The sequence below is a fragment of the Poeciliopsis prolifica genome, unplaced genomic scaffold (assembly GCF_027474105.1).
Source record: "Poeciliopsis prolifica strain line A6 unplaced genomic scaffold, Auburn_PproV2 SCAFFOLD039, whole genome shotgun sequence".
NCBI lineage: Eukaryota > Metazoa > Chordata > Actinopteri > Cyprinodontiformes > Poeciliidae > Poeciliopsis > Poeciliopsis prolifica.
The window spans coordinates 4,236,369-4,248,427 of record NW_026562414.1 but is presented as its reverse complement, the minus strand read 5'-3'; the positions used below and the strand labels follow the sequence as shown (position 1 = coordinate 4,248,427).

General features: G+C 35.7%; 1 protein-coding gene across 2 annotated transcripts; it reads right to left on the bottom strand.

Annotated features, from left to right (window-relative positions):
• Positions 1–478: 478 nt before the first annotated feature.
• Positions 479–9,708, bottom strand: LOC129375421 (microtubule-associated protein RP/EB family member 3-like). Of its 2 annotated transcripts, XM_055054487.1 has the most exons (9): positions 9,596–9,708; positions 5,325–5,394; positions 5,125–5,249; positions 4,896–5,041; positions 4,516–4,675; positions 4,370–4,411; positions 3,044–3,180; positions 2,780–2,932; positions 479–1,773 (listed from the first exon to the last, which is right to left on the bottom strand). In XM_055054487.1, exons 3-9 carry the CDS (start codon positions 5,243–5,245, stop codon positions 1,711–1,713), a joined length of 822 nt encoding a protein of 273 aa, XP_054910462.1. In that variant the 5' UTR covers positions 5,246–5,249; positions 5,325–5,394; positions 9,596–9,708; the 3' UTR covers positions 479–1,710. The 2 variants fall into 2 exon arrangements, with proteins under 2 accessions (XP_054910462.1, XP_054910463.1); XM_055054488.1 differs by lacking the exon at positions 4,370–4,411.
• Between the last annotated feature and the right edge of the window lie 2,351 nt (positions 9,709–12,059).

Sequence of the window (12,059 nt, the reverse complement as noted above, 5' to 3'; positions counted from 1 at the left end):
ACAACAACAAAAAAAAAGCCTTGTATTTATTTAGCCTTGTAGCTAAATAAATACAAATAAGAAAATTTTATTTGTAAAAATATTGAATTAATTGTGAATTCACTACATTCTTGCATTGTGAACCAAGGGGCCAAACAAAATCATCCAGAGGCCTGCAAATGGCCCTTGAGCCACATTTTGGACATCCCTGTTCTGACGGTTGAAGGCCTGAGTTCTGGTTAAAAATCAGAAGCTCAGTGTCACAACTGTATTGTTCCAATAATTATCAGCCATTACATGTTACTATTTATCGCACCATTCCCAATCTTATTAAATTTGCAAAACAATAAATATCATCCTCAGTTCAAAAACCTTAAAACCAAACAGAATCAAGTTTTTCGCAACCTGACAATAGGAATATTAGTGTTTTTAAGCTATACAGTAAAAAATCTGACATCATTTATCAGATAATCTGATCAACAAACGAAGCAGCAAACAGTTTTCATTTTCTTGAAACCTCAGAGCTTTATTTCATTCCAGCAGTAAATCCAAATGATGCAAGTTGGTCACCCAGCCGTGGTGAGAAGCTCTGCTCTCCGGCTGCTCAGCCTGGCTATCAATCACAACAAACCAAACCTCTGCTGTCCTCGGCAGCCATGTTGGCGTTTTGACGCTTTGCAAAATGTGAAAACTCAAATGCGGCAACAGAGGAACAATGGTAGCAGCTAACATGTTTAACTAAATAAACACAGTCAAACATTAGTATTTAGTAGTGTTGGTCTGCAGTGTTTGTTCATTCATAGATTTTATAGCCTGATATTTGTTTGATAAATAAAAAGACACCTTTGACTTGGCCACTGAGGAATTCAATGCAAATAAAAAAAGAAAAGAAAAAACATACTTCTTTAGAACAAATCTACAAAATATAAAATTGCATCTTCCTGTGACTTCCTGGCAGCAGCCAGTCACTGCATGTTGGCATTTTGGATCATTTCGCTCGGCTTGTTTCGCTACATTTAGTGCAAGACCTTCGATCTCCCCAAATCCAAACCACTGTCTGTTTTTTTCAAAAACTGTACAGAGCAGATTAACAAAGATAAATAAATAGAAACATAAATACACCATGCGGTGGTCACCTAACGAGCCGTCAGAGCCGTTTCATGATGAACCCGATGTTTTCCCTCAGGGCGATGAGTCGCTTGAAGCATGTACATGTGTGCTGTTCAGAGTCTGATATGTCTAATCGTTCACTTGTCATCATGTAATCAAAATATTTCCATTTTGCAGGCCTTATTTCTATAATCTCAGCTCGAAAAGAAACAATCACATTGCTTGTAAAACTTGGTAGTGTTTCATTTCGTGTGTAAACTCTTGGTGCCGTGCAAAGGAAGCGGCTTGACTCCTGGAAACCGCGGCCGGCTTTAAAATCCCGTTGTGACTCTGAACGTGACTCACCGCGCCGGGCGTCTGTCCTCTGGAAGCAGGTTAGAGTTAGTCAGCCGAGCCGAGCCGGTCCAGACCCATCTGGGTGAGCGTCCTTTGCAAGTCAAAGTCTGGGGGAAGCTATCCGGTCCAACAAAGTCGTCATGGACATGTGAAGCCGTGAATGAGATGGAGGAAGTCAGAGAGTTTAACAATGAACTTATGGGGATAAAACCAGGCAAAAAAAGACTTGATGGTCTGATTAAAGTATGACAGGTGACAGATGGAGGCGGAAAAAAGAGGAAGATTTCAGAACTCCTGCTGATCTCGTCCTTCATCGATTTCTTCGTCTTCTGGAGGCGCGAATCCTTCCTGTGGAGACAGTTTGAGTCAGTTTCTGTGTCCGTGTTGCTCGGATGCCACTCAATGTTTCCATAAACGTTTTCTTTAACGTTGGTTCACTGGAGTCACGAGAGTTGACACAAATTTGCCCATAAAGTACAATTGTCTCAGAAAAAGCTGCATCTGTTTTCTGCTGCACACTGAAGACACAAAACCCAATTAATTATTTTTGTCTAGTTTCTAGTGCAAATATCAGTACGCTTGAAATAAGACAAAAAAACATACAAAGTGTTTTACCTAAACAATTCCTTAACATTGATGGAAAAAAGTAGCAGATTATTTAACTTATGACATTTTTCCATGTTATAAATGAAATAATTTGCCAATATTTTCATCAATATTAAGGAATTATTTAAAACAAGCTCCTGAAAAGGTACTTTTCAGTTAATGTTCTATCATTTCAAGACATTTGCACTAAAAAAAATCCAAAATACTTGGTAAGATTTAGTTTTTGCAGTGCTGTGTTATATAAATGTATTTCTGCATTACTTTGTCTGTTTATGAAAATCAGGTTTTGTATTTAAAGGGATAATTTTCTGTTTCCAATCTTTGTTCTTGGAGTATTTCAAATGGTAACCTGGCAAAGTAACTATTACTTATAAGATTAAAAAAGTATTTGCTGAAAAGTTTACCCAAGTGCTGAGTAAACCATTATGGTAATCATTTAATATTTTAAAACTACATCATTAGACTTATCAAAATAAAATGAAACTTTTGGTATTTTAAAGACCAAATTGAAAATAATTTTTCTAAATAATATCATTGCAATTAAACCAAATCAGGCAAAAGAAACTGTTTCCCAAACTGTCAATGTGAAACTAAATAAAATCTGCAGGTGTGTGTTTGGTGAATGTTACAGCGTTGTAAAATACTTTTATTTCAGATGAAACTCTCTGGATGTGTTTTCTTCTTTGTGTTTGTCTCGGTGTTTTCTCTGTAAACGTGTCGGTGTCTGACTGTGCCGCACTTCCTTTACCTCTGTAGCGTACAGTATGTCGATGATTTTGCCGAGAACCGGGTTGTTGTCGTTTTCGTTTTCCTGACAGATGAGCTCAATGTCTCTCAGTTTGCCGAAGTAGAAGTCTCTCTCCTTCTCCAGCCCGTCGATGGTCAGCTTCATGTCCATTATCTGCAACCAGACACCAAAAAACACAAACTGGGACACTCAACCAGTTCAACATACTGGGCAGCTGCCTGAGACTCCTCATGCAGGTGTTTGGAGCGGACAGAACCGCGGTACCTGCTGGTTTAGCTCTACAAGTTCTGCGTCTCCACCGTTGCGGGTCACTGGGTTGTTTCTGCGGGCTGCTGGTGGGTTGATCTGTCTCTGGGGGACGGGGACGGTCTTCGGCGCTGTGGGAGACGTCCTCATGGGGCCTGAGGCACAGAAACATAAGTCTTTATAGTTCTGGAGCAGGTTGGGTAAATGTTTTTACGCTCCATATTTTCCTTACTTTTGCTGCTTTTGATGTTTGGTAAACGAACAGAAAAGCTTCACTCTGACATTTTGATTAACTTCACTTTGAAGATAAAACTTAAGGCAAACCAGAACACTTCAAAGAAATAGAAACTGCCCTCAGTTTTCCTAATCGGATTAATTAAATGAGGCCAATAAAAGCTGTTTTTGAACATCCCAGGATCCCTCCATAGTAAAACGTAAACTTTCTTTCCAGTTGCAGCTAACAATTATTTTAGTTTTAAATTTGCTAACGATTATTCTGACAATTAATAGGTTAACATGATTTAAAAGACACATTCTGCATATTTCTTTTTGTACAATATTAGAAAAACATTCAGAGTTCAAATAAACAACTTATTCAAATCTTTTTTTTAAATAAAAAAGGACCATTTATTGCCTAAATAACGTAACATTACTTTTGTGAACGGTTGATCATCTGCAGCAAAACGAATACTTTCCAATCAAACAATCAATCAATCAATCAATCAATCACATTTATGTTGTCAGCACATTTCAGCAACAAGGTAGTTCAAAGTGATTTACGTCATAAAAAACAGAGTCAACAACTGAAGCATCACATTTTGTCAAGTGGCATCAAAATGTTTATTAATGTTTCATTTATGAAATTTCAAAAGCAACTCTGAACAGGTGTGTTTTAGTCTGGATTTAAAGGAACAGTGTTTCGGCTGTTTTACAGTTTTCTGGACGTTTGCTCCACATCTGTGGAGCGTAGAAGCCGAATGCTGCTTCTTTCAACATCGACGTGTGAAAAGTTTGTCTCTTTCTGCTTCGGGCTGATCTGTTGATTAGTTTTGGGTTCACTGATCAATAATTTGATAACAGAAGCTGTTTGATAGGAGATTTCTTTTGCAGAATTTAAACCAGTTGAAGCTAAAAATGGCCCTTCATTTTTATCTTAAATAAAAAATGTTTATGTTTTCTGGCTTATTTACACACTCTGAGCTTATATAGACCTTTAAACCAAAGCTTGTGTTTATATTCCAACTAATGTGGCAATATGACGGCACAACAAAAACACACCAAGGCTGATCACAGCAAACCAGAACCACCGGATCAACAACCCAAACGCCGAGCTGATGCTATTACCTGAGTGAGGGCGTCGCTTAGGTTTGGGATGGATGGGTTCCCCTGGTTACAGAGGGGATGCAGTGAGGTGATGATTTATTAAATGAAGCTCTGAACCAGCTACACAGACACACACACACACACTCACACAGTGGTGTCATCTGTACCTGGGTTCGGTGGCGGCGGCGTTCCGTCCTGGCCCTGCCTCATCAGTAGCGGGTCGTACTCTTTACCGTCGTAGTTGGCGTCGAAAAACCTCTTGAACCACTGGAGGAACTCAAAGTTGTCCTGAAACTTTCCCTTCACCAGCCTCTCCACGGGAATGATCTGAGAACCGCAGCATGAGAGCAGAGGAAGATTAGCAGCACTGGAAAAGAAATACCTGGGTTTTAATCTCAGAACATTACAGTCAGAATTTGGAGAAAAATCACCCAGAATTTTAAGGACTTGACAGACAAAAAAAATCTGAATTGCATAAAAGCAAATCTTAATTCTAAGGCAAAAAAAGTCAAAATTCTAAAAAACAAACAAATAAACCATTTCTGACCTTGTCCACATTCATCCTCTTGAACGCAGCCTGTAAAACCTTAAAGTTGTGAATGTACTCGTGCTCCAGCTTGGCGTTGAACTTGACCTTTTTCAATAATATGCACCCCGGAAACAGCATGTCCATGAACTGGCAGTAAGCAGCGCCTGCAGCAGCAGGAAGAGGAGGAGGCGTTAATGGAATAAAATCTGTTTGGTCTGACTGGTGCTTTTGAAACGCGGCTGCTAACCTGAACAGAGCTGCTCGATCTTTGTGTAGGTGAGCTGCAGGGAGTCGTTGACCCAGGCCAGCATGTCATGGCGGCTCAGGTTGTCCGCAGTCATGGAAGTGGAGTAGACATTCACCGCCATCCTCCTGATTAACAACACATGCAGCAACTAAAGAATTAGTGCAAAACGACAAGAAAGGCTGTTTCTTAGAGAAGCTCACCTGTCCTTAGCTTAAGTCGGTGTTTAATGATTGACAACAAGTCGGAGTTTGACCACCTAAGAGAAAAGATCTGAAGACAAAACCAAAAATAAATCATGTTTAGTACGATTAATGTAATTAATCACAGAAGGTAAAACTTGTTTTTAATCGCCTGGGTGAAGAAGAGCGCTCATTGTGTTGCTTTATGACTGTTTGATACAGCACTGCCACCAAGTGGTGGTACAGATGTATTGCAGTTATTGTAATTTAAAAAAAAAGTTTTGTAATTATATTAAAACATTTTTATGTGCATCTAATAAGGATTTGTCAAATCATTTGCAAATAAATGACCGTAGTAGAAATCTAACCCATTATTATATGTTTTCAAATATGTTTTCATAAATCCTATTAGCAAACATAGTAAATATTCATCAAATTTGTAAAATTGGCTATTTAATTGCTTTTTAAAAATAAGACTTAAAAAGGTAACAGATCGCCCTATCAACACTAAACCGTCTGAAATACTTCGAGAAAAATTTAAACATAAAATTACCCCTTCAAACACAAAACCTAATTTACATAAACAGACAAAGTCATGCAGAAATAAATTTATAAAACACAAAATCTTACCAAGTATTTTGTATAGTGAAAATATTTTAGTACAATTGAGACAAAATTAACTTACAGGTAATTTTTCAGTAACATATAGAAGGTAGTTTTAAATAAACAATTTGTTATTATTGATGAAAAACATCAGCAGATTGTGCCACTAATAACATATCATACATTAGATAATCTGCCAGTGAAACCAGTCCTTTTTCAGCAATATTAAGAAATTATTTATTTAAAACAAGATCCTATATCTTGTTGAAAATTTACTTTTGTCTTATTTCAAGTGTACTAAAACATTTGACCTATAAAAGGAAGATTTAGTTTTGCAGTGAAACCAGCAGGTCTGACCACTTCCTGCTCAGAACCTGCAGCTTGTTGCAGATAAACTGGTTTGCTCTAATCTGAGCCTGCGTTAATCCCTTTAGCCCAGTATTTAACGCGCTTTGCTTGGCGTCCCCAGCAGCAGCAGCAGAGAAATGCTCTGGTCCAACAAAACCAGAGCATTTTCTTTGGGCCAGTCCAACACCAGCAGCACACAGGAAGCTGGGCTGAACAATCACTTCACAGGTGGCGGTGTCAAGTTAATGATATCAATATGGCCGCCGCTGCCAATCTGACCAGTTTGACAGTAGCATTTATAAACAACAGAAACCAGTCAGAAGTTGTCTTTGAACAGGAGAACTGGTGAACGTCTTGTTAATATAAATAAATAAATCTCATTGTAACTAAAATAGCATTCAGGTCATATAAAAGGCATTCAGAAACATCAAAGTATTTATTTTTAATTTATCATCAGCAGAGACCATACAAACGTCTCTGTTTAAAAATAACTACTTTAAATGCTTCATTATTTACAAAAATCTGAGTTTTGACAATACGAGCTGCTTATTTCGAGGTTTGGAAATGTAACTAATGCACAATTCTTTTAATAAAATGAAGGAAATTAAATACAAATGAGTTGGAAACCCAGGTTGCTCTTTTGTTTTGTTAGATCTGTATATTTATATAAACTTTATTAAATCATCCTTTATTGGTAGAAGTCTTTGTAATAAGAAAAATATGACTTTGTTAATCATATTTGTGAATGATCTGATTAGGGTTTGCCACATAATCTGTAAATGATCCAGATGTAATTATATGGGTTTTATCATAACCACAAAGATCCCAACTTTAAAAATATGTTTACTGAAAAGAACAGTAGAAAAGTTTGTCATTTTATCTGCTAAACAAACCAACAATGATTAAATTTATTCAGAAATTCAAAATCCTAAACAAACCAGGCAATTCGGACGTTATCGTTCTCAATGAGAAATTAATTTAACAAACTGAAAACTATAGTCCAACTTAATCCAATTATAAAATCCTGCAGTTAACTTCAATTCATGTTAATTGGTAAAAATGATCAGGGGTCGCTGATCATTTTTAGAAGAATATCAACTGACCTCTGACCTTTCAGTCACTCAGGCATAAAAAGGAAACTTCCGAATTCAAGGAAGGAAACCGTGTTTTGTCAACACAGCCGACAACTTTCAAACAACCAGGTTAGACGCTCCGCCACTTCGCCAAGAGGAAAATTTCTTACCGTTTATTTAGTTAAAAAAATACATTAAACTAACAAAAACTGAATACAATGAGATAATTTTAACTTTTAGGTTCAAAATCAATTAATCTGACAGATTCTGGATTAGAGTTTTACTTTTCTTCTACATAATCATTGTTTTAAATGAATCTGTTAACATGTTTAGACAACAATAATACGATCAGAAGCAACAGGTGAAAAAAGCAAGTCCAAAACATTAAAATACTTTATTAAAAGTTTAGAGTGTAATCAATTATCATTTTGATTGATTATTTTAAAGCCTGGTTCTTAGCAGCCTATAATCTTCTTGTTGTACTTTATAGAGTTTAAAACACAGAAATGTTTCAAAACTCAAATAGTTTTGATCAGTTATTAGCATGAAAACACAAAAAACCAACTAAATGTCCAGGAAAACTTGGAAGGAAAAAGAAAAAAACAAATACTGAGCAGAAAACATCCAAAACTACAATACTGATTCAGACTGAATAAAACTATAATCCAATGAAAAATTAGGTTAATAAAACTATAGCTAAACCGTAAAGAAATAAGCAGTGGCTCAAAACATTTGCACAGTCACACATAAAAGTCTATAATAATTCCCTTTTGTTACAAATGCTTATTTTAAAATGCTAAAAACTGCTTATTTATGTATTAGTAGAATGCAAACATAAAATAAATGACTAAATCCTGGAAAGAAATGTAATAACAATAAAAAAGAACATCCCAAAATAATCCTCCTCAATACAGACTAAGATTAATTTAACAGTGAATAGTCAGAAAACTGGTTTATTAATCTAATTCAAAATCAAAGGCACAAAGAAGTTGTTGTTGTACTTTGATGTGTCATTAGTTTGGAAAAAAAACACTTAAAAATAGTTAAATCCAGAGGAAACTGAGTTTATAAACATCAATAAAATCAATTTATTGGTAAACAACAATAAAATTTGAATACAAAGCAATCATAATAAAAAGTATTCTTAGTGAGTCCTAATAAAAGTAGATATGGCTAAGAAAAGATTTAAATAATCTATTTCAAACACATTCAAATACCATGATGCGTATTTAAGTAACTATTTGTTTGAAGAGGAAGGCAGAAGAATAAACTTATTTTTGAGTCCTTCCTTTTGTATATACTATATTTATTTTTACACATTCTTCATTTAAGAAAAAAACAATAAAAGCAGAACTGTATTTCTTCTTTCAATCAAATAAAAACTAAGAAACTCATCAATAAATTTGGTTTTATTCAAATAACAAGACTTATTTCTATTTTCTGTTTTTTTAAAACACTCCTCTTCATCTTTTTATATATTTAAATTGTTATTTTTAATATTTTGTTCCATAAAGTGTTGAAATACATACTTTATAAACTCAATTTAACACATTTAATTCAATTTCTTCTTAAATTCTATCCTCTCTACGAATAATTTCTTCATTTTTACGAACACAATAAATTATTTCTCTCTTTAAATACTGTTTGTTATTTTTCTTTTCATGTCTATTTCATATCAATTATCCAATGACAAGTGTCTATTGTTGAGCTTCGGTCGCTGTTAGCAGCTTTTTAAATCGGTTTTCTCACGTTGTAAAAAGTGATATTATTACACATGTTAAGCGCGGTGGAATCGGGCTGATCCCCGAACCCGGTCCGGCTCGGTTTAGCGGCTCAGTCGGACTCTTTTTAACGGATGACGTTACAACCGTTAAATGCACTGACAGGCAAGCTAGCTCCCGGCTAACTCCACCGTTAACGGAGGCGAATAAGCTAACTGAGCTAAAGAGTGCTAGCAGTCCGTTTCAAATGATTCGGGTCGGTTTAATTTCATTACGGCGCTGCCTGTGAGCGGCTGGTCCGTCCGGGGTGCGACTGAAAACGAGACTTTTCCCCCATGTAAAGCACACCCCCCTCTGGAGGCCTTTTCGATAATACACACACGCGTCGCTCCAATGAAAGAATGCCTGTCTCCTGCGGGACGGGACGGGGTTTTATCTGTGGAATCCAATCTTTTTTTCTTTTGGGTTTTTTTTTGTTATTAATAACCCGCAGCTTTTGCCTTCAGAGTGCTCGGACTCTGAGTTAAGATAAGCAGGTATTACTCACTGAGGTGAGCGCTGTCCCCTTTCACCGCCGTGCCGTTGTTTCTGTTGCTGGGCTTTCCGTTGCTATCCGACTGCTCCCACCTAAGCTGCTGGCGCTGCGCATGCGCCGCGCAGGAGCAGATTGGTGTCGCAGTTTCCAGTGAAACTGGACTGTTGGCAAAATCCAATAGAGATACAATGGAAGTGCTAATATATTCTTATAATCCAGTTACATAGACATGCGTTTTCTAAAATCAAAGTTTATGCAGCATAAAAATTAATATTTAGGAAAAATAGTGTTGCTTGGCTGCAAAATACAAAGATTAGGGATTGTTTATACATCCAAAACATCCCAGTGGAGATATTCTGCATTTTTTTGTATCCTAGCAGTTGTAGGTTCCTTTCTACAGCAGTCAATGAGCAAAACACAAGATATACGCCATGACTCAGGACTTTGATGGAGTCAAAGCATATCCAAAGAAAGTTGAGTGGAAGGAAAAAGACTTGTAGGAAAAGGTACCCCAACAACAGGGAGTACTTCTGTCTGCAAAAATCTGCAGGGATTTTGTTTAGTTTCTACACATAGAAAAAAAAATACAAAATGATCAGGAATATCTGATTGTGATGAAAAGCTCTGTAACATTATTTTCCATTATATTTGTTATCAGTATAAAATACTGATTGTAAACACGGAAAACAAGATCAACATTTGTTCGATTTTTTAAATTCATTTATTTTTTATTCAGTTACTTTTATTCTTGTGGTAAGAAACAAGCAGCCACTTACAGACTTAACAGGTTCATTTTCCAACACAACTCCACAAACACAACCACTGAATCACAGTGCCCTCAGGAGAAAAACACAAAATGTCCAACAATATGATCACAGTTGTAAACAATCCTAGAAAAAGCACCAGTTTTTTAAATAAACCTGTGTCTGTTCACGTGGTTCTCTCCATGTGACGTTGACAGAGTGGCACAGGTGATTCCCATTGGCACATTTAATCTTTTCACATAGTAAAAACATGGTATTTTCACGGTATAGAGTACCACAATGTGACTATGCATAAATATATAACACTGGTAGGCAGGAATGAGACGTCATCCGGAGGATTTTCTTCAGATTTCAGCCTGTGCAGCTCAATCTTCCTGCTATAATACGGGATTGTATTATAATCTCTCTGTCTGTATCACATTTGCAGCCTCATTTATAGTAAAATGCATAAACAACACTGCAAAAAAAACAAAATTTTACCAAATATTTCTGGTCTAGTTTAGTGAAACTAAAGTCCACTTGAAATAAATGAAAACTAACTTAACTTTTCAGCAAGAAATATGAGCTTCTTTTAAGTCAATAATTCCTTACTACAAGTAAAATAATGGCAAATTATTTCACTTGTAACAAGAATTTTATATATGAAATAATCTTCCATTGGAGCTAGTATTTTTTAATCAATATTAGGGAATTATTAACTTACTAAAAAGTTGTTTTCAAGTTAGTTTTGTCTTACTTCAAGCCTACTAAGATATTTGCGTTATAAGATAAAGAAAAAATACTTGTTAGGATTTTGAGTTTTTGCAGTGAAGGAGTTCAAATTAACCACATAATTCTGCAGTAAATAAGCTGCCAGTGGTAGAAAACTGTAAACAAAAACAGATGAGTGAATGCTACTGTACAAAAAGGAAATGAATTGCTGCATTTTTGTTCTTTATTGGAGCATGAATTTAGAAATGAGGTTCATTTGTTTGTTTTCGCTCAGATGGCTCATGAGGAGGGACTGCATTCCCCCTCCATTCATTTCACTTACAATAAACTCCATTGTCATCGTCTGGTTAACAGAGAAACCATTTAACCCACAAATGAACTTTAACTCATCGCTCTTTGTTTTCCCTTTAGATGCCCCAGATACGGAGTTCTGAAAGGGACAAAACTAGGGCTGGGCTATACCTCTAAAAAATACAATTACCTTCTTTTATTTCATACCAGATCCGATCAAAATTGATTATTCTAAAAAAAAAAAAATTACCAATGGATAATTTCAATCATCCATTACAATAAGTTTTGTTTAATTCCATTCTGCTATAATATTGGCAGAATAGAAATGCTGTTTTACCAGAAAATCATCTTAAAATGATAAAAAAAAAACGTTAAACTCTTAGTCATGCTGATGTGTTAAAAGAATATTGCATTATCTTTGAAACCAATTCCAAAGTATAACTTCACAAACTTCTCAACATTCCTCAATTTCTGTTATTGTTTTATTCTCATACATTTACTACTTCATTCTGCTAATATTATGACTTTATTCTGGTAATATTAACATCTTACTGTTGGATTTTCTTTTACTTTATTCTCACATCACAACAACTATGTGGTTGTAATATTATGACTAGTGCTGCCATCTAAAACAAGATGGCGGCACTCTGAACTATCTGAACCCAAGAAGTGAATTGGTGGAAGCAAAATCCTGATATTCCAAAGATTAA

Bases quoted from the DNA above. Each gene is read 5' to 3' on its own strand.
- LOC129375421 (XM_055054487.1), bottom strand. From the start codon at position 5,245: ATGGCGGTGAATGTCTACTCCACTTCCATGACTGCGGACAACCTGAGC. The intron at 5,042-5,124 runs GTTAGCAGCCGC...CTGCTGCTGCAG, and splicing joins GATCGAGCAGCTCTGTTCAG to GCGCTGCTTACTGCCAGTTC. The intron at 1,774-2,779 runs GTAAAGGAAGTG...CTGTCTCCACAG, and splicing joins ACATACTGTACGCTACAGAG to GAAGGATTCGCGCCTCCAGA.